Here is a 22964-nt window from a genome sequence, read left to right as displayed (position 1 = left end):
TGGAATACCAGGAGAATGACAAATGGGGCTGGAAGCCTGGAAAGAACTTCTTTATCAAGTTTGAAATTACTTCGATATATTACAGGTTTTTATCTCTATCATTATTTGTGTAAACATAGTGTGTATGTTTCCAATGAATGCCAAGAATCTACAAACAAGATGACGTAATGAGCATTAGACGTTTAGATTAAAATGTTTTGCATCCGACATTATATTACACATATATTTACGTAATTAGAAGCGAATCTCAAGTACAACTTGGTAGAGCCTACAAATCTAGTCTATTGTACGTACTAACTCTAACCATTAGCACAGCCAAACAACTATATATAGACCAACTGGGCTCTTAAACTCATAACTCAAAACTACTTCTAACCATAGTTTTAGTGGCTTATCCTGTTCCCCTAAGCTTCATTGTTGTGTACTAATGGATGGAAAGAAACTAGAATACAAAGGAGCCGAGGCTCTAGAGGAGCTTCAAAAGCTAACAACAGAAGCTGATAAAGTGCAAGAAGATTTACTGAAAGCAATCTTAACAAGAAACAAAAAGACCGAATACCTCCAAAAGCACATAACAGGAGTGTCCATGAATGACCTAACTGAGTTCAAACAGAAGGTACCTGTCATCACCTACAAAGACATTTATCCTTATATACAACGCATAGCCAATGGTGAAGACTCCTCTGTGATTTCTGGTCACCCCATAACGGAGATGCTAAGCAGGTAAAATCCCACAGTTGACTTCATACTGTTGTGAACTTGTGATGCTCGGCATAAATAGATATGAAGGCTAAATCAAGTTAATTTTGAACTTGCAGCTCAGGGACATCTGGTGGAAAGCCTAAGATAATGCCATCCATTGCAGAAGATCTTGATCGTCGAACTTTCGTCTATAATTTGATCATGCCAATTATGAATCAGTTAATCTTTCTCCATAATACCACCTTATCTCATATTTTCCACTAATTCATTATTTTCCACATATGGGCCACAACACTATCATGTAGAATATTTACATCAGAGGGGGTCACAGTAATAACTTTATAAAACCTCAAGGCTCTTGCATAATAAGCAAAATGAAAAGTTACTATCTTAGTAGAAGGTGACCATGAAGGAATCATACATTCTGTACTACCAGACATCACATGTTGCATAGATGTTACTGATACGGAGTATATCATTTCTTAGAATATTGATCAAATCACGATATGAATAGCTTAGCATAGCTTTCTATCTCGCTATCTCTCTATCTGCACCCCCACCACCCCCAAAAAGTATAAATTATCAAAGATAGTGATAATACTTACAGTTATACAATTCACTATACAAATAACCTAAAAACACGGTCATTCTGCATGCTATTAATGCTTTTTTATCCATTTCATTGACAGGTATATAACAGGCCTTGATGAAGGTAAGGCGATGTTTCTATATTTTGTGAAGGCAGAGATGTCCACTCCTTGTGGTTTACCAACACGGACAGTCCTCACCAGTTATTACAAAAGCAAGCATTTTAAGACCCGTTCACGTGACCGTTACAACGATCAAACGAGCCCGGATGAAGCCATTTTGTGTGATGACAGCAACCAAAGCATGTATTGCCAGCTACTGGCAGGGCTTATCCACCGCCAGCAAGTCACACGGCTTGGAGCCGTATTTGCATCAGCTATGCTGCGTGGAATCTCATTCCTTGAACGCAACTGGATCAGGCTATGCAGCGATATCCGTAGCGGCCAATTGAACCCGATGATAACAGATTCTGGGTGCCGATTAGCCATGTCTGCTATGATCAAGTTAGCAGACCCACATCAGGCAGATGAAATTGAAAACATTTGCAGCCGTCGATCATGGAAAGGAATAGTGTGTGACTTATGGCCTAAGGCAAAGTATATTGAAGCAGTGGTTACAGGTTCTATGTCCCAATATATACCAACTCTCGAGTACTATAGTAGGGGGAAGTTACCACTTGTGTGTACAATGTATGCATCATCTGAGTGTTACTTTGGGGTAAATTTACAGCCTTTGTGTGATCCTGCAAATGTTTCATTCACCCTCTTGCCTAACATGGGTTACTATGAATTCATTCCTTTGGGTGATAACGAGACGTATGGTAATGAGGACGAAGAGATCTCCTTGGCTAACCTGGTTGACCTGGTGCATGTTAAAGTTGGGTTCTACTATGAATTGGTGGTCACAACATTTGCCGGTAAGTAAATTATAATTATCTCTTCTTAACTGAGCAATTGGGTTGAAAAATGGACCTTCTTTTAAATAACATTTTCAGACATAACAAGGAGCTCTGCCTAATCACCTGTTCTTGCCTCATTTTCTTTACGACAGTAGATGTGGTTGAAAAGTTCTATTGCAATCCTAAATTTTTAACAAGGGATCATGCATAATCATCTACTACTCTATCTCCGGTATCCCGGATGAAACAGGCTAGTATAATTCAACATGAATATAAGTATATATTTCATATTGATACATCTGTTTTAACCCTCTTACATTTGCATTTCAACCTAGCCTACTTGTAAGATGTCATCATCGATGAAGTGTACAACTTATTAAAAGTCTGTTTTTTGGTTGATTCAGGGCTAAACCGATATCGTATTGGAGACGTGCTCCAAGTGACTGGATTTCATAATCGGACCCCACAATTTCGGTTCATCTGCAGGAGGAATGTCATTCTAAGCATAGACAGCGACAAAACTAATGAAGAAGATCTGCATAAGAGCATCATGGCAGCAAAAAGACTTTTGGAACCGTACAATGCTCTACTTGTAGAATACACAAGCTACGCTGATACATCATCAGTGCCAGGACACTACGTCATATACTGGGAGATCAAACACTACACACCTTCGGTCCTAGAAAAGGTCACCTCTTCACTTGGCCCTAAGGTGCTTCAAGATTGTTGTATTGCTATAGAAGAAGATCTGGATTACATATACAGGCGACTACGCACTAATGATAAAGCTATTGGACCACTTGAGATACGCGTGGTGAAGTCTGGCACGTTTGAGTCCCTAATGGACTTCTTTATCAAACAAGGAGCATCCATTAACCAGTATAAAACTCCACGGTGTATTAAGTCAGATGCTGCACTGAAATTGCTTAACTCTAACGTGAAGGCCTGCTTCTTTAGTCCCAGAAATCCCACTTGGGTTCCTCTATAAATATAACTAGCTACTTTATAATAAAGAAAATTCTCCCTTTAGCTTGGGGAATTTGACCGGATGCTATGACACTTCAAACAGTTTTGTCTAAGCTAATAATTTACTACCCTTTAAGGGATCTCACTAGCTAATTAATAATCTTTCCAAAGTGTTACATCATTGAGGAAGTATATCTTGTAATCTGTAATGAATATTCCTGACTACTTATTAACTTTAATATGTTTTCGCCTTGTTATATACATGCAGTCCTTGTTAAAGATGGGGGAACCCAAACCTACATGTTTTCTCCTTGAAATGTACACAATGATTATGCGCAACATACAGGGTCAAGTCAAAGTCAAAGATAGTAACTAAAAGTCTAACACCACGTACATCCTAAACTCCCATAACAAAAGTAACTGCTGTTAGTGTATAGTGATATTGCGTTTGGCGTCAAGGTCGTGGTCAGTTACTGGCTAGCCTGTACCGTTTGGTATCAAGGTCATCCAGCTAGGATTTGGGATTGGCATAGAGCCCCGGTACTCCATGCTCTTAGCCTTAGCATCTGTTGGATTAAAATGTCACCATAGATTAATAATTTTCACATTCTCGTTGTTTTCTTTCAACTTTTAACGTTATAGTAAACTTTAAGGCTAGTCATTGTTATAAAATTGATTTGATCGGTGTTGTCAGTTATCCATATAATTTCCAGTAACTTGTACTTTTTCTACCACCAGGTCCACCACATTTTTTTTGATATATTATGTTGTAAGAGTTATACATTTTGGTAAACCAAAAAAAAACATGGGGACCTTTAGCACTTTCTGTAGCTATATATATATGTAAGCAGTACCCTCATATATACTTTTGACACACACACATATATATACCAGGTATTTGAGTTTACAGACTAAATTTATCGGAATAAATAAAATCAATCGTCGAAATAATTGTACCTGGTAAACGTGATTTGGATAATTTATGATGGTTTAACGGAATCAGCAAGCTAATAATCGCAGCTTCATGTTATGGAATGGAGAAATTAGGTTTGTGAAACTATTAATTCAAGCAGAATGCAGATAAACGATGAGCCTGCAAATGCCCGTGGCGTCATCGTTGATTTTATTCGGTACATCGTACTTACAGGAATCACTATTTTTCCCTTTGGAGACTGGAGAGGGAGTGGTGACCTCGTACACCTGTCCACATAGGTAAGGGTGAAACATAACTCACCCCGCCTTTAATTTTTATTTTTTAGGCACAGATGAAATATTATTATTATTATTATTATTATTATTATAAAAGTATCAATTAGTAAGATGCTAAAGGACTCTAATACAAACACAAATATTAATCTTCCACTTAAGACAAACAAACTCTATAATATTACAAATGCAACCTAAACCGAGCTATAAATAACATCAGTAGCAGACCCTTTAGATCTTGATGATAACAACACTTGAGAATACACCTTGATCTCAGCCATAACAAATTCTGGAGATGGTTTGATATGGTTAAATACATGCTTATTCCTTGCCGCCTTTAATTGCTATCAATGACTTTGGCGCGATCATATACATAAACTCTCTATAGGAAAACCTAAATAATTGGGAAAAACCTTAATCGAACTCGCAACGTACTCGTCCGATGTTCTTTACCACACCTGTCTAATGCTACTCGGCTAAAGCCACTCGAAACACTATCTTTTCTTAAATGAGATGATATGAGATTGATGAAGTGGAATAAAAAAAAGGAAATGATGTCCGTACCAAAACAAAAGATAAATCAACCAAATATACACATTAATGGTTTACACTGTCTACTGTAAAACTTATACATTGTGGTAAGTTATTTAAAATTAATGGTACTATTATCATTTCTGAATAAAAAAACGAGAGATGATGAATAGTGTTACTTCCATTCTTAGTATTATATAAACTTTAACTTAGAATAAATCATTAAAAAATGTAAAATAATAAAAATAAAATTAAAAACAAAAGTTTTAATTTCTTATTAGTTTTTCTCACTTTTCCCCTCTCTTTTGAATTGTTTAATTGATTTAATACCCGATCTCCCACCCAAATGATCGGATCCAGACGATTTAAACATTATAATAATATTTTAGAAAAAAACAAATTGTTATTCAAAATTTAGAATACACATATAATAACTATATCATTGAATATATGTTTTCTTATATAAAAAATGTAATAAATTACGTTATCTTTTCAACTATTAATATTGATTTATTTTCATGATGAATAATTACAGATTAAAGATATTTTTTCTTTATCTCTTTATTAGAGGGTGTTTGGGGTTGCTTTTTTTAGATGATTTAGATTATTTCATTTTGAAGTCGTAAATAATCTATTTTAAGTGTTTGGCTAAACATCAACAAAAATCAATTATTTGCGTTTATTTGATCTCAAAACGCCATTATGGAAAAACAACTCATACCATACTGCAGCAAAACGTGAAAACTGAATCACAATTTTCCTTTCCGATCCTCACTTTACAAAATTACCCTTAAAAAAACCCATATAAGCATAAAGTCAAACACACAGTCGTTTCATGATTTTTTTTTTGTGTACAGTAATTGCTTCACTTGCTTCACATTCTATCTCCAATAGTTTGGATAGTAGTATCAGTATTCACATGTAGTGGATCTACATTATGATTGACATTTTTTTTTATATAAACAATATGTGGCATAAGTCATATAAAATAAATTGTTATATAGTTTGATGGTTTAACATTAATATAAAAATGTCTTTTTAGTCTTTTTACTCGTTTAGCCTCCAGATTATATAATGTGCCAAACAACCAAAAACCTGATTATTTGATTATCTTAACATTTAACTATATAATCAAATCCAAACACAATCTTTTAATAACATGTTTTGTTACAGCTGATTATCTGACTTTGATTATGAAAAACGCATAATTTATTTTTATAACGCATTTCCAAACACCCCCTAGTTGGATTGTTGGAATTATTGATATGATTGGATATAGAGGAAATTAGAGAAAAATTTAAGTACAAAACTAATGTGTTAAGTTGAAGCTTTTGGTTGATAGTTAATTTTTTAAGTCAACTAGTATTTCTTAGTATTATTATTAGATTTTAGACCCGTGTCTAACACTGAACGCGAGGTTTACAATATTATTATTATTAGATCTTCATACACTTAATCCATAAAAAGCTTATAATTTTGAAGATATACGGTTATGAGTGTTATACTTTGCAAGTTATAATACAATAATCACAGGTTCGTTACTGTAATTATTAGCTGAAACATATTGATGGAATTGTTTGTTGTAGTTATTCTACAAGTCACATGCTACAAAAATTTATCTATTATAAAAATTTTTGAAACTAATTGTACTCATAATGTGTATTATGAAAGATAAATAAGAATTAAAATATAAACATACTTGTGATCTTGTAATTAACATTCAAATATATGTACTTGATTATTATACGGGCTCATGATAATAAAATTATTTTCAATCACTTGTCTTATGATAAGTAGATAACAATTAAGATTGTTTTCATATTCTTTTATAACAATTAGGACTATTGATTTGAGTGACAATTGTAACTTTAAAAAATTAAATTTTAGTACTTTTTTTGACTTTTTTATAAAAGTTTTAAAAAATCGTCTCAAGTTGATGGCTACAAATATATACAAATTAGTATTCAGAGCTAAAAAATATAAATTATTGATAGAAAACAAAAAATATAAATTAATTAGATTTTTTTTGCAAATTAATATAAATACTAATATAATAATATATTTGAATAATGATTATTACGAATTTTAATTTATAATGAATCTAAATGATGACATAAGCGATAATCAATTTGATGAAGTTGAACAATTTGATTGGTTAATAAGTCATTAGTTCAATTGTCTTATAGTATATACTAGATTTTAGACCCGTGTCCAACACTTAACACATGATTTACGATATTATCAATATTAGATCTTTATGCATTTAAGTCATAAAAGCTTATAATTTTGAAGATATAAGGTTCTAAGTGTTATACTTTGCAAGTTGTAGTACAATAATCATATGTTTGTCACTGTCATTATTATCTGAGATATATTGATGGAATTATTTGCCGGAGTTATTCACAAGACGCATGCTATAATAATTTATCTATTATAAAATTTTTTGAAACCAGTTGTACTCATAATGTCATATTATTATATGAAATATAATTAAAAATTAAAATATAAACATATTTTTGATCATTTATTTGACATTCAAGTATATGTATTTAATCATGATGCGGACTCATAACACGCATAGGTTTATTTTCAATCACATGTCTTATGATAATTAAATAACAAATATGATTGTTTTCATACTCTTTGATAACAATTAGGTTTCTTGATTTGAGTGACAATTGCAACTTTAAACATTAATACACAAACCTAATATATGAAAAAGGAGAAAATTATGTACCTTTTTGATTCAGAGATATAATGAATCTTGAATGGAGTTCATATTGATTTCGATTTAGTATTCAAGTAACCCTCTGTTGTAAATCGTGTTTTGTTATGTGATGCGAGTCCATAACACGAATATGTTTATCTCCAATTACATGTTCTATGATAATTAGATCACAATTATGATTGTTTTCATATTATTTGATAACAATTAGGACTCGTGATATGTACTTTTTTTATTGAGAGATTATGTTGAATTTTTTTAACTAATTAAATGATTGTAAATTTTAAAAAATATCTTAAGGTTGTTAGCTAAAAATAAATATAAATTAAGTATTCAGGGCTAAAAAGTGTAAATAAATGATGGAAAACAAAAAATTGTAAATTAATGAAACTTATTCTACAATATTTTTTTATTTATTTTTAGAACGACATTCTAATCTACTTCTACCCCTAAATTACACGCATGCCTGGGATGAAACTCATGACTCTTGAAAAATCCCTATTAATCCACCCCCATAAATGTGGGAAGTGGGACTCGAACCCAGGTGGTTCCCCTCAAGGTCAAATTAATGACATTTTTTTCTACAAATTAATATAAATAGTAATATAATTATATATTTGGATAATGATTATCATGATTTTTAATTTATAGTTAATCTAAATGATGACATAAGCGAGAATTAATTTAATAAAATTAAACGATTTGATTGGTTAATAAGTCATTAGTTCAATTGTCTTATAGTATATATTAAGATTAAGATTATTACTCATCATAAAGCATATTGCATTATTACCAAGTTGATGTCTAAAACTCAAATGATATATGCTCACATCTCTAATAACTTTTATTTTAAGAAGTGTATTTGAGATAATTTTATCTAATAATAAGTAGATAAGTGGCACGCAACAACATTTTTCAAAAATTATGAGTTTTAAAACTATTTACAATATTATATGGAAAATTTAAAATGCACACAAAATTATTCCAATTTGAAATATATACCTACTAAGAAAATAATCTTCATAAAATAATGATCAAATCCTTGACCTTCAAGCTTTGCTTTTAGGAGTTTTATCTGATGATATCATTAACTAAATTAAAAACATGATATAAATTTTTTTTAAAAAAAGTATTTTAATAGTCTTTCTAACAATTTAATTAATTGATAAATTGATTATTTCTTCTAATTTTGTCTTTCTAATTACTAAATATCATAACTAAGTCGTCAATAAGGCTAAAAGGAGTGAGATTAGTTGGAGAAAGGGGGAGGGGGGATAAAAGCCATGTGACGCCATGTAAGAGAGAGGGTTTTGGTGGGAAAAGGGGGGAGTGAGTGTGACACTTGTCACATTCCAATCATTGTGGGTTTTTTTTTTCCACCGTAAAGTAATTTTTTTAAAAATAAACATCTTACTATAAATAAAAAATACAAACATAATAAAATAAAAACTACTTATTAAAGTTCAAACACATGATTAATAAAGTTCAAATACACACCATACAACATATTAGAATAAAAACTAGTCATCATCGCTAAAGTAGAACTCAACGGTAGGCGGCACGTATTCTTCTTCGTCCGCCTTCGTGCAGTTTTCCTATACATGATCCACCAAATCAGCCAATAACATGTTATGTGTTTCCCTGCTTCTAACCGCATTTGAGTTCTCAATCCGCTTCTCCATTGGAGTTTCTTGCATCCAATATTCCTTGTCCAAAGTCGGGTCGTGCTCGTAGAAATCTTGACAGAAAGCTTTGTCTTCATCCTGCAAAATCATGTTATGTAAAATAATACATGTATATAACACGTCATGCATCCTCTCTTTAGTCCAAAACCGTGATGGAAACCTAATAACCTTCCAACGCTTCTTCAACACGCCAAAAGTTCGCTCAATATCCTTTCTCGCCGACTCCTGTTATTTCTTGAAGTATTTTTTTTTTGTCATCAATTGGGTCGGTAAATGACTTCACGAAGGTAGCATACTCTGGATAGATGCCATTACTCAAATAATATCTGGCTTTGTAATAATTGTCATTTGTATAAAAAGGAGCTGCAATTTATAACTTTAATACGTTATAATCATGTAATGTTGAAGTTTATACTAATTAGAATGTCAAATTTTGTAATTCTAACCTGTAGGTGCCAACCCGGAAATAAGTTCTTCAAGTATGGGCGACGACTCAAATACGCTGATGTCATTGTTTGAACCTTGCTACCCAAAATAAGCGTTCCAAATCCACAAATCAGTCGATGCGACAGCCTAAAGTATCATCGACGGCTGCCCAATATCCCCTCATGTATGCGTACCACGCCATGCGGTAGGACACATCTCCCACGCCCAATGCATGCAATCAATACTACCTATCATGCCTGGGAAACCATGTAGCTGCTCATGCACATCATAAAGCCGTTATATATCGCTAGAAGTAGGTCTACGTAGAAAGGTTGGCCCATATATACTCCTAACACCTAAAAAAATGTAAAACTACGTAACTAAATTATAATAACTAAGTTATAATAAAATGTAAAAGTACGTAACTAAATTATAATAACTAAGTTATAATAAAATGTAAAACTAGGTAACTAAAATATAATAACTAAGTTATAATAAAATGTAAAACTACGTAACTAAAATATTAGATTGATACCTTTACAAAAGTTGGCCAGTGACTCTCGTAAAACCCTTTTAGACATCTCGAAATTTTTGTCAAATGAGTCGACGGTACTGCCGTAGGCTAGTTGGCGAAGCGCAGCAGTACACTTTTGTATCCCGGTGAAACCTAACTTCCCACAAGCATCGTATCTTTGTTGGAAGTACCTATAGTTCTCTTCCAAATCTCTTGTTATTTGCAAAAATAAACGTTTACTCATACGGTAGCGCTTTCTTAACTCCCGGTGGATAAACCGGGTTGTCAACAAAGTAAAAACGCATCAACCGTTTGTTTGCCTCATACCGTCTCCGATCTAGAACTGCCCTACGCCTACAACCGGGATCACGTGGTATTGGTGCGCCCCCTCCTCTTCTTCTTCTTCTCTTGCGGCTTCTAACATAGTGTTTATCGTCAAAACGATTGTTTGCTCAATAGCCTCGTCTAGATCGGTTGAACCACCACTTGACGAAGAACTAGAAGATGAAAACTCATCGATATCTTCCATATTTGTTAAATAATGTAGTGTTTTTTTTTGTATAATTTTTGGAAGGGATGTTGGTTTTGTTTTAGTTTTTTGTTGGTTTTTTGTGTTGGTTTAATATAGATGGATAGTATATATATAGGAAGAAAAGAAAAAAAATTAAAAAATAAAATTTGAAAACTAACCGTTGGGGACCAAAATCACGGAAATCAATAGTTTGGTCAAAGGCAAAGTGGGCGAGGTATATATTCCGCCACAAGGGGGGGAGGGGCGCATTCGAAAAAAGGGGGGGGGGGTGTGTTGGGCGATTTTTAGGCGAAAAATAGGGGGAACACGTCCCACTTCGTATAGCCTAAGATTGTTAGATTTTAAGAAATATATCATTTTCAATAAAAATGGAATTTATAAATAATCTAATTAGGAAGAATCTGGAACTGTCCACACAGACCCTTGGCAGTCTGTTTGAGACTATCACTTACTGGGGACCATCCAAACGATATTTCAAACACAATAAAATGTGTATCTATTATGTCCACTTTTTAACAATCATCAAATGACACGTAACAAGTGTTCTTTTTTAACCGTATGAATGTATGATTAAGAAAATACAGCAATCATCTTAAAGTACTTTATAACAAAAGTATCTAATTTCATCATCGAATATGATGGGTTTGAGTTTGATATTAAACCATATTGTTTAGGTGGCCGGGTCAACAATTAAGTTTTCTCTTGTTTAGGTTATATCGAGGAACCTTTAGACGCAAATGTATTTTAATTGTAGTATAATTGGTATATACTTTTAATTGTTTTCGACTATTTTTTTTTATTGACCGGCAAAAAATATTAATATGTTGATAAATACAAAATCATATACTTAATTTGAAAAAAATGATACCAGTTAATTCATAGGAACTAAAGGGTATCTGTGCAATATGCCAGTGGTGACGGGACAATGTGGTGTACTGGTGGTACTCTATAGTCTATCCGATTATCTGATTATCTGTCTCATTTTAAATGTCAGAATTCAACATAGTGAATCTTTTTCATTTGATATGCGATATACAAATGGATAGAGATATACTATAGTTTTAATTAATATAAATTTTAGAAACTATTATGTCTTTCAGCTAAATGTTGATCACGAGTTCGAAACCTTTATATTGAGAAGTCCTTGCAAATGAGGTGGGACATGGAGGTTTTCTCTAGCATATAGCTGATTTCCTCCAGAACGGTAGTGAGACTTCCACCGTCAGTCATGCCCTCGGATTGACTGACTTCCACCGTCAGTCATTTAGCTGATCTCTACCGGACGATGAAAGACATGTATCTGAGTCTAATCACTACTGATGTTTAAAAAAAATTGTTTACTGTAAAAATATAATAAAGAAAAGACTTAGAATTTCAAATTTAGACATTTAAAATTAGAATGAAAAAAATATAATTTTCATAAACGAGATTACGAGGCTGATAAAATTTTACATGGATGCTAAACTTATCATTATACAAGAAAGATGCAGTAGTACAGGAATTGACAAGATCAAAGAAAAGTATGAAGGCTTGGGTATAGAGAGCCAGAGAGGACCTTACATCTAAAGGAAATGTCTCAAAAATAAAGAGGACCCCTACCTAAGAAGTACAACCTCATTCAAAAGACGCCAAAAATGAACCCACAAATTAGCTTTACAATTCAAAGTTTGATGTTTATCGATATGAAAAGTTAAAGTTGTAAACCAAAGGAATTGTTACCTTTTATAAAAGCATAACTATTCCCCTCTTAAAGAAAGTAGACCATCTCATAGTTAATACAAACATTTTCATCGCATGTATATTTTATAGAAGTATATGTCTCGTACAGCAACGTACAGTGGTTAATTTTTGTGTTAATCATCGGGTTGACTATCACACACCTTGACCCATAACTAACTATAAACCACATGAACCAAATGATCAACATCACGAATCCTAAACTACGAGTGGTTATACTTGGAGGTTAATTGGAAGATGTATGCATAGACTTCGAAGAACAATGAATTCGTGAAAACAATCATAACATAACAAAATTGGAAATTGACACATCTTGCACTTATTTAAACACACATAACCAAACAAATACATGTTCAATTGTTCATCATATCGTTAAAATAACACTTATTTACTGAACGGAATGTTTGCTTGCTCACTTGCTTCCTGAACATGCATTACACTCGACAAGAAAAACATAGATATCATGTTAAAATTTTCAACTAAAAAAAGGAACAAACTGACCGTCGAACAAAACTTCCAACTTAAAACATGGAAAACGACCATGGACCGAAGCGAATGTGAAAATACATGCTAAACATGTTGATATTGTCTTTACCATTTTTATTTTTGTTCGTAGATAAAGATAGCCATAATAACCTACAACGAATATGAAATCGCTTTTGTTTTTTGCTCCTTTGAGAAACAAAACTACTTTTTATCGCATCTGCTTTTCTTTTTGATAATTTTGTCTTTCTATTTTGCTCTTTATGCATCAACGATCTCTACTTACAATTTATATATAGTTCACTTTTATGGGATATATTAAGATTACAATATTTATGGAGTATATTAAGGTTACAATATTGTTTTAAACCTAAGGAGAACATCATATCATATATATATATATATACATCACTTATTTCACTTTTCACTATATGCCATGCTCTTGCAAGTTATATATTTCTATGTTTTTTATAGAAAAAAACATTTGTCAAAAATATTAGTTTCATACATCAACTACGTACGTACCTTTGATACATCGCAAAGTTGTTTACAAAACTACTACTCTGATCAAGACTTTCACATGCTTCGGTAGTTCAAATTATATATAGTATTCGAGTATAATTTACATATGTATGTCTAACCCAACTTATAGATATATTAGTACATGATGTTAATAAGATATATTGAAACCAAAATATTGTCACATGATAGTGCAATATCCCTTTCCATCATCAGCTTCAGCTTCTTGATCATCATCAAAGACGCTCCTACGATAATAAGGAGCAGGGTTATAATAATAAGGAGCAGCAGACGGATGTGATTGAGCATATCCATACACCGGTGGAGTATAGTAGGACGCTTCACTACTCGGATAAGACGTATTGTAACTCATCCCATTATAAGCCGGATCAGTTGGATAGTACCCAAAATACGGAGGTTGGGGTAAATTGTTGGGCGTGGCATAACCCATTTGATCACTAATTACCGGCGACACGATTTGTGATTGCTGCTCCTTATTCGATTCGTCTCCATTCATAGTTGGTAATTCGTCATCATCTAGAGACGGATTATTATTATTAATATCATCATCATCAGGAGGAGGTTGCTGGCTTTCGGTTTCATTGTTTGGCGAAACTTTATTCTTTTTTTTCTTCTTCTTATTTTTGCTGTTTGGTGGCGAGTTATTTTCACCTGTCTCAATTGGCACAACTATTTTTGGTTCTGCCTCTTTTTCTAATTTGAGGACCACAGGTTCATCACCATCATCATCAGATTTCTTTTTGTTGCTCTGTTTTTTCTTGCTTTCTGGCGGTTTTTCGGATAAGATCTCCGCGTGCTTACCTGATTTTCGAAGCTTCTGGACAAGAGTGTCACCAGTGACGGAACCAGTAACTATAGCTTTGTGTTGTTGAGAATCAATTTCCGTCTTATAAACACCTGATCACATACAAAAAATCATAGATTCATAATCATACTTACATATATACTTATTTTATATACACACTTAAACCCTCATTAATCGATTAAAAAAAAAGAAAAAGCATGGCCGATATAGTAATTACGTACCATCGATGTTTCGAAGAATTTTGTAAACTTTTTTTCTACATCCTTCACAATGGATATAAACTCTCAACACCCATGTCTGCAAAACACAATTAATTCAAATAACAAACCAAAAAAAAAAAAAAACATACATAAGAACGACAAATTATATATTTTTAAGAAGATAATAGAGTAATAGATAGATACAAATGACATAACTTGATTAGGAGGCTAAACAGATAGCAGCATACCTTAAGTTGGTCAGCAGGAAGATTAGCCATATGTAGCTTCAATTCAGGGATATGATGTAAATTAATAAATTCAAGACTAGACTAGACTAGATGAACTTGAGAGTGTGAGAGGGCGAGTGTGGGTTATATAACGAAGGGTGCTGAGTCGGGTTTGGTATGAGGGACACATCAGCATCACAAATGAATGTTTAGCCATTCACTTACACCTCATCACTAATGTCACGTGATAGGCCCGTCAATTTACTAGGATTGTTAAATATTTACAGTATAATGGTTGGACGTAAGGTATATAAAACTAGCTTAAACTAAACCATTCGTCGCAATGATTTAGTTTCTTTTTCAATGTCAAATTTACATTGAACATCATTACCTTTTCAACTATAATGTCAAAATTTTTGGAATTAAAGCCTTAAGCACGAGTAATTTTTAGAACCGGTTTTTTTACTTTTGGTTAAAACCGGTTTACATCATACAATCCTCATAACCCGCTTTTGTTGAAATGGATTGTTGTTATATTTTCATATATTCACTTTCAATTTCAAAAAAACTATATTTTAAATTTTTCATCTTTAATCATAAAAACGTAAAAGTATCAGTTTTGCTTATATTTAAGTTTAACCCAACCCAAATATTAACTTTTTTTATTTTTTTATTTTTTTAAACCGGCAAAACAAATATAACCCAACTCAAATATTAAATTTATTGACGGTTGCTAAGAACAACTTTAACTCTGGTTACCACCACAAATCTTTAACAAATATGTTAACATGATTAATTTGGTTTTAGGTAATTTTTAATAGACATATGGAATTTTTTAATAGATGGCAAAATGAAGTTCTAGAAATTAGATGAATGTTTAAGTGAAAAGATTAATGGGTGTTTGATATTGCGATTACAAAACAAAATCTGCGTTTTCAAAATAAATTATACATTTTCAAAATTGAGTTTTGAAAAAGTATGTACCCCAAAACTGCGTTTTCATAGTCAGTAATTACTAATCACTTTTTCATAGAAACACTTTTTGAGATTATTTGCGTTTTACAAACGCAATAATCAGATAATCACTTTATAACGCAATCCCAAACACCCTCTAAGTGAGTAAACTCTGATTTTATTTTCGATATATTATTTTGTCTTATACTTTTATTTATTTTTTAAGCCATTCTAGAAATACTTAAAGAGTAGTGATTAATCCTTTTAAGTTATTAACTTAAAAATCTTAGACTAATTTTTTAGAAGCTCATAGGCTAATATTTTAGGAGGATAAATCATTTTCCATACTTAAAATATTCTCTTTTATAACACACCATCTATATTTTATTCACCACCACCAGTATTCGCCACCATCGCGCCGCCTCCTTCACCATCAACGTTCTGCTGCATGCTTGCATTGTACTGACTACATTCTAGTTCGCTTTAAATCAAAATCAATTGAAACAAACCTAAGAGAAACAAAGCCCAAAAAGAAAAAAAATAAAATAAAAAAGTAAAAAACCACAATGCCAAATTAATGTTTACAAATATACAAATTCAATAACATTTCGTTTTATTTAAATCAAAACGTACAATTGATAGCGTTCAAGTTCTATGCTAATGATAGCTGAAAAGCTACAATACAAAAAGCAACATAAAGAATTTGGAGCATACTACTACTAGCATATGTCCAAACATATCCAATTGTGATTTTTAGGTCCTTCCTTGAGATTAGACATTTGAATAGAACGAGGACGGGCACATGAAATGTGTTGCATGTATAACCTATTTGTCTTTATGTGTATGTTTTTGTTTATATGCATATTTATGTGTGTGACTTCTTTTATATAACAACCATCGGTGTGTATGTCAAAACCTTTGTTGAAGAAACTAGTTATTGTACCCACATGTTGCCGTGAATACGATTTTTATATGACAAAATTTTGGACCTAAATTTATGTCAAATGCTTGTAAATTTGTATAGACTTTTGTATAAAAACATAAATAATAACTATAATAATGCTTTAAATGTTACATGAACGTAAGACGTAACGATAATGAAAGTTATTATATATTAAAAATGTTATATATATATAAAAAGACGGATAAAGATAGTCAAAACCAGATGTTTAAAAGTAAAATCGTAACCATGTGAAAATTATTTTATAAAAACATGAGAATTCAAAAATTTAGTGTCAAGAAATAAAAACGAAAACTTTGATGTGTGACAAAAGTTAAAAGATAGAAAGTTTAGGGAGTTGAAATGAAAAATGGTAAAAATTATTATGTGCTATGAGAACTTGTACATTCTATGCATTAGGCAGTTGTACAATATAATTTAGAAAAAAAGAAAAAGAGATTAAACTAACAACTTACCCAAGTCTGGACATATATTAATTGGTTGATAAAAAACAAAAAAACGATGCAATATATATTTATCTAAACTAATGATAAATAACATGATTCCAAAGAACAACCACTTCGATGCAAAGAATGAAAGAAGCATGACAGACGAATTTGGATAAAAGTCGGACGGTCAACCAGAAACACTACTCTAATCTAATTATAAACAGTAGGTTCTGCTAATTGTGTCGATTTCAGCCATTTGGTTTCATTTCAGTAAATTATAAATGTGTATAATGTAAATAAACTAAGTAACATGCTTAGTAAATTATAAATGTGTAAAATGTAACACTTCTACATGATTACTTTGTCGTTAAACTCTCAGTTTGAAACTAGTTAAAAAGCAAAAACTAGATGATTACTTGGTTCACTTGGTTGGTTGGTAGGTCAACATCCCACAACTAACATGATCATGAAGTCATGATACTATATGAGAAGTTGAGAATTACCATCATGGCATCATCATGTATGCTAAATTTCATTTGCAGACAAAAAGAAGTTTCACCTTGTAAATAGATGGTGGCCATTTAGTTCACTCCGATTCCCCTACTTTGACACCAAATAATGATCGATCCCAGCCTTAGCATGTCAATCATATTGTGACGGGTAGATAAAGAATTATTTAGGGATGATTTTGGCAGGAACCGTGTCACGAACCCGTTTAGTCAATCCTGATAAGACGTTCAGCTAAAACCCAATGCTTTTAATATTATGGCAACTCGAATCTGTTAGCTCAACCCAAACCTATTTATTTTCATGTCATTTCAAACACTTGCTGTTACTTCCCTGTTGGAATGTAAAAGTTTTGCTTTTACCATGCCACGTCAATGTCTTGATGTTACAGAGTTCTGAAGATAATTCAGATTCAGTAACATGCTTAGTAAATTATAAATGTGTAAAATGTATATAAAAGTTTATCGGTCAGTTTCTTAAGCCCAACTGGAATGTAAATCAAATGTATAATAATAATCCAATCCCTATCTGGCTATCTACATATTCATACTCACCCACTCACAAATCAGGATGTCCCTTCTTTTTGCTTTTTAGTCAGAAAGCAAATAGTATGTTCATTTTTGCAACTGCAACGACAATAATACAAGGATTGCTCAGCTGCCTCAGCATTGATCACTAGGTAACCCATGTCTTAAGTTTGATATCACAGTCATATCAATCCAGGTCATGTTAATCTTCTTTAGTACTTGTGAATATGAGATGACCAATCTAGACTTGAACAGTTGGGCTTGCGGATTTGGTCAAAAGCCGGACATTATGGTTATTACTTCTAGGAAACTAACATGTTGGTGCATACATGGTTTAACAAAGTTTTATCAAGATCATTTGGGTGTAATATAAACTCTAGTGGTTAGAGTTGGGCAAATTCTTGAAGTGTCAAGAATTGAAGATTTCCTAGTGGTTAGGAATCATTGGTGTGTCTTGAAGTGTCAAGACTTGGTTAATTCCTAGTGGTTAGGAATTGTTGGTTCATCTTGAAGTGTCAAGATTGTATTGTGGACTCTCCACCGGTTTTGGAGAAAGATAGTGCTACAAAATCTCGATTGTGTATCGAGGAGTGGATTAAGGCGGATTAGTTAACATCCGACCCCAACCACTATATATCGTGGTGTTCATGTGGTGATATACTTTGTTACCCTTATCTTCTTATTATTGTTCATTATCTTTTATCATATTTGCTTCACAAGGATTCAATTGCTTGTTATAGCTACAAGGGTTAACTTCTTTGTTGTTCAAATCATGCAAGTTTTGTATCTAGTAAGTTAAGATTGATTGTTAATCAAAAAGTTTTGTAAACCAAGTTAAAAATCGGGTACAACCTATTCACCCCCTCTAGGTTGCACTTACACAACAGAAAACCAACAGGAACAACAATAGGCAGGATGACAAACCTAAACAATAATTGCTTGATCAAAATATGCATATATGTTCTTCATGACTTGGCATTTTTATCTTACAACACATAACCAATCTCGATCTTGTCAACATTTTTGTACAACTTAGCATATTTATAACAATTCACCACTTGAAATTATAACTATGTTCATCATCATCAGCAACCTATTCAACACTCGGCAGTCACATATGAACTCTTCAATGAATAATGAAGAAGTGGGTAATAAGATATAAGATAATGACAAAGACAGCAAAATAAAGTCACAGCACTTCTGAACCTCAGATATCATAAACAAAGAAGATAGGGGACTGCAATCAGGAACCTACCAGAAAACAAAGAGATCCAGTATATGGAGTTATGTATCAGCTCTCCAACTTCTAATCACCCAATTGTTTAACTAAACTTTCTAAAAGTTTGAACGATAAGTGACCTTATCTTGACCCAGTTGTAAAAAAGAGACTAAAAGCAAGATATGTTATAAAACATAGATATGCATATTTTAAACATATCAAACAACAGATTGCTATAGAAATGGCCCCAATTAATCATTTTAAAGTACTAAACTTTTTTGATAAAAAAAAGTAACTTCCAATAAAATCCATCCTCAATCTTCACATATCATTAGTGAACCTAAAATCATAATCGTGCAAGCATCTTCTTGCATCCAATAACACCTGAAAATATTGATACTAAAGCCACTATAGCACCCTGTCTTGAAAGCCAGAACTCAGTCCATGTTAATGGTTTGGTAACCTGATCTAATACCTTCTTGAAACTTTCATGCAAGTCCTCTAAAGATCCATTATTATCAATCACTATGTCTGCTTTTGACCTTTTTATATCAAGAGGCATCTGGGAGTTTATCCTGTTCTGAGCATCTTGTGCAGATGTTCTGTCCCTGGCCATGAGACGTTGAAGTTGAGTTTCAGGATCAACCCACACAACAATTACCGGCATTGTCCAACGATCAATTTTGGCCTCAAACAACAAGGGTACGTCAAGGATGATAATCTTACAACCCTTCATCCACAGCTTGAAAACTTCCCAAAATATACCAAATGAAATGTAAGGGGCAAGAAGCCTACACACAAATTTCAAGATTTTCTAGTTACCATATATCCAATCACTAACTAACAAAGCATTAGGCTTGCCATAAAATTATCTGATGAAAAGGAATTAACATAGCCAAATAATATAAAATTCCATAGACTCATGACTACTTTGCAGACGTATTGGTTATGCTCTTGGTACAATTAGAAATTGGTGAAAGATTTTCAAGACATATTGGTTCAATGATGGCCAATATCTCTTTTAATAGAGACAATACTGATGAAGTCGCTACAGCCTATGTTCCACAATAATATAAGCTCTAGTTGTAAACATCCTATAGCTTCACTAAATGATATCTTTCTTGCAAAATCTCTAAATACAATGAAGTTTTCTTAAAGTTAATGCGAGCTAACTATGCATCAGAAAGAAAGCGTTCAAAGTCACTTTTCCTCTAAAAGGAACTTTTGGAACACCAATAGCACCTTATTTTAGAAACTTTAAGAACAACACTAATTAATCCAAATATCATGTATTAAACACAAAATGTCGCCGCAGCATCTCAAACTTTGACATGAACCACATATAAAAACTTCAAAGTTAGTTGATAGTAGTACCTATTAAGAAGCTGGCGTTTTGAAGGATCGGTAAATACAATGTGGCCGAGCTTAACGCGGTCGACTTCCCCATTTTCAAGCAATACATCATCCCCAAAAGCTGCCACGACTTTTTTCCAACCACCACTACCTCTCTTCAATACATCCTATAACATTAAAATATATTGTTTCTTATAATGATATAACAGACTTCAAACTTGGTATTGTTTTTTTTTTTCTCCAAAAGGTAAACTATATATTAACAAAACCAAGATATATACTGTACAATCTAATAAGTAGTAAAATTGGACATTCCTAACATCTTCATACTGCCAGCAAAATTAGGCTTCTTTCCACACTTTTTATTCAAACTAGGTTTTTAATGTTCAAATTTATTATTAACAAACTAGGGTTTAATATACACGGATTAAATTAGATTAGATACAAGTAACTGAAGACTTACGCGTGCGATGACGTCAGCATCGACGACGGGAAAGGCGTTAGCTTTGAAGAGATTGGAGACAGTGCTTTTGCCGGTCGCAATTCCACCGGTCAGACCTATTACTCTCATTTTTCTCCTCCTCTCAAATTAATTCCCAACTGATTTTTTTTTTCCCAATAAATAGAAGATCGACACAGAGTGTGTTTTTACAGGTTTATTAAACTTCAATTGAAGTCGCATAACAACAGGAGCGTATCTAGTGTAGTGGTATCATAGTACCCTCCCACGGTACTGACCGGGGTTCGATTCCCCGGATACGCATTGGATTTTTTTCCCTTTTATTTCTCGGATACGCATTAACTTTTTTTTTTTTTTTTTTAAAACTAAAAAACCCTTTTTTACTGCCCTATCTTTTTTGTTCCAATAACTACATTTTCCCTGTTGTACACTTGTAGAGTTAAAGCTATAAAAGATATTAAAGATCTGAACTTGGCCCGAATGATGCATACACAGATAGTGAAACGGACTTGTCGCCAGGTGTTTGATGAAGTGCCTCAAAGAGATGTTGTTTCTTGAACGGATATGGTAACTGGGTTTAGAAAATGTGGGAGGTTTTGGTGATGCTTTGTTGACGTTTGAACAAATGCAGTATGCGGGTGTGGTACTGAATCGTGTGACTATGGTTAATGTTTTGGCTACGTGTGCGAGTTGTGGGGCCATTGCCCATTAAGATGGGTGTTGATGTGATTTTGGGTACAAGAGTTTATTAAGAGGAACTCGTTGGAGGTTGATGTGATTTTGGGTACTTCAATTCTTTAGTTGGCATGTATGGGAAACGTGGTAGGTCTCATGACGAAGCGTTTTTGTTAGTATGAAAAAGAAGAATGGTTTCACTTGGAAATCATTGGCTAAACGTTTGGCATTAGGAAAGCATGTTGAAGAAGCGTTATGTTGGTATAAATCCTGATGAAGTGACGTTGATTGTGATATTGAGTGTTTGTGCTCATTCAAGATTAGTACAATTGTACAAATAGGTAGACATATCTTTTCTTCCTTAGTTACGGGAAATATGAGTTTCTTCCAAATGCCAAGCATTATGTTTGTTTTGTTGATCTTTTAGCACGCTTAGGGAGTCTAAAAGTGGCGATGGAAGTGATAAATGAAATGCCTTTTGAGCCTATTAAAAGTGTATAGAAAGCTTTTCTTGCTGGTTGTAGAGCTCATGGAAACTTGGAAATAACCGCACTTGCTATGATATATTGTGTACTTTGTACACTGATATGGGAAAAATGGAGTGAATTGGAGAGAGCTCAGGTTTTGTTGAATGTAAGAGGGATCAAGAGTGGCCCCCGAGTCTCTTCGTTGGAACCCAACTACATGTTCAGCTATTAGTCTTACGTACAGATTCACATTGTCTGGCTCGCTCCTAACACATTTTGGCAATGACGGTATTGGACTTTAATGAAAGGTTGTAGACTTCACCGAATACCAAATACCAAATCCAAATACTTCAAGGTAAACCAATTATTCCTAATTTTCATGATATCTATCTATTTACTATCAAACTTACAGTTTTATGATACAATTAAGAAAAATTTTGATCTGGCAAACATCTTTCTCATAATCTCATTTGCATTATATTATGATCTTAGGAATGTCCTGGTGAATGATAGATAAAAACACAAGTTAATTACAACATGAATATTGATTTGTCTCAAGTTACATTTTTTAGACATACAGAGGGTTTTTCCACAACATTGTCATATCAAATGCATATACTTGTTGTAGCATCATAGTTTCAAAAATCT

General features: G+C 32.9%; 3 protein-coding genes and 1 non-coding gene across 4 annotated transcripts; 2 read left to right on the top strand and 2 right to left on the bottom strand.

Annotated features, from left to right (window-relative positions):
* The first annotated feature begins 382 nt into the window (after nt 1-382).
* On the top strand, nt 383-3399 carry LOC122593979 (putative indole-3-acetic acid-amido synthetase GH3.9). Its single transcript, XM_043766451.1, has 4 exons — nt 383-723; nt 819-920; nt 1392-2206; nt 2593-3399. The coding sequence occupies exons 1-4, from the start codon at nt 428-430 to the stop codon at nt 3174-3176; spliced, it is 1797 nt and encodes a 598-aa protein (XP_043622386.1). The 5' UTR covers nt 383-427; the 3' UTR covers nt 3177-3399.
* A 10077-nt stretch (nt 3400-13476) lies between these two features.
* On the bottom strand, nt 13477-14891 carry LOC122593805 (heavy metal-associated isoprenylated plant protein 35-like). Its single transcript, XM_043766257.1, has 3 exons — nt 14787-14891; nt 14560-14635; nt 13477-14430 (listed from the first exon to the last, which is right to left on the bottom strand). Exons 1-3 carry the CDS (start codon nt 14814-14816, stop codon nt 13694-13696), a joined length of 843 nt encoding a protein of 280 aa, XP_043622192.1. The 5' UTR covers nt 14817-14891; the 3' UTR covers nt 13477-13693.
* A 4704-nt stretch (nt 14892-19595) lies between these two features.
* On the bottom strand, nt 19596-21292 carry LOC122593265 (dephospho-CoA kinase). Its single transcript, XM_043765652.1, has 3 exons — nt 21178-21292; nt 20736-20881; nt 19596-20152 (listed from the first exon to the last, which is right to left on the bottom strand). The coding sequence occupies exons 1-3, from the start codon at nt 21283-21285 to the stop codon at nt 19708-19710; spliced, it is 699 nt and encodes a 232-aa protein (XP_043621587.1). The 5' UTR covers nt 21286-21292; the 3' UTR covers nt 19596-19707.
* A 114-nt stretch (nt 21293-21406) lies between these two features.
* On the top strand, nt 21407-21477 carry TRNAG-CCC. The gene has a single exon. It is a non-coding gene; the product is annotated as a tRNA-Gly (tRNA).
* The last annotated feature ends 1487 nt before the right edge of the window (nt 21478-22964 follow it).

This window comes from Erigeron canadensis, chromosome 3 (genome assembly GCF_010389155.1).
Source record: "Erigeron canadensis isolate Cc75 chromosome 3, C_canadensis_v1, whole genome shotgun sequence".
Classification (NCBI taxonomy): domain Eukaryota; kingdom Viridiplantae; phylum Streptophyta; class Magnoliopsida; order Asterales; family Asteraceae; genus Erigeron; species Erigeron canadensis.
This window is presented reverse-complemented; position numbering and strand designations above follow the sequence as displayed.

Coding starts and splice junctions, on each gene's coding strand:
- LOC122593979 (XM_043766451.1), top strand. CDS start 428: ATGGATGGAAAGAAACTAGAATACAAAGGAGCCGAGGCTCTAGAGGAG. Junction 724..818: donor ATAACGGAGATGCTAAGCAG/GTAAAATCCCAC, acceptor TTGAACTTGCAG/CTCAGGGACATCTGGTGGAA. Junction 2,207..2,592: donor GGTGGTCACAACATTTGCCG/GTAAGTAAATTA, acceptor TGGTTGATTCAG/GGCTAAACCGATATCGTATT.
- LOC122593805 (XM_043766257.1), bottom strand. CDS start 14,816: ATGGCTAATCTTCCTGCTGACCAACTTAAG. Junction 14,636..14,786: donor TTCCTGCTGACCAACTTAAG/GTATGCTGCTAT, acceptor TGTGTTTTGCAG/ACATGGGTGTTGAGAGTTTA. Junction 14,431..14,559: donor AATTCTTCGAAACATCGATG/GTACGTAATTAC, acceptor GTATGTGATCAG/GTGTTTATAAGACGGAAATT.
- LOC122593265 (XM_043765652.1), bottom strand. CDS start 21,285: ATGAGAGTAATAGGTCTGACCGGTGGAATTGCGACCGGCAAAAGCACT. Junction 20,882..21,177: donor ATGCTGACGTCATCGCACGC/GTAAGTCTTCAG, acceptor TTAATGTTATAG/GATGTATTGAAGAGAGGTAG. Junction 20,153..20,735: donor AAACGCCAGCTTCTTAATAG/GTACTACTATCA, acceptor ATTTGTGTGTAG/GCTTCTTGCCCCTTACATTT.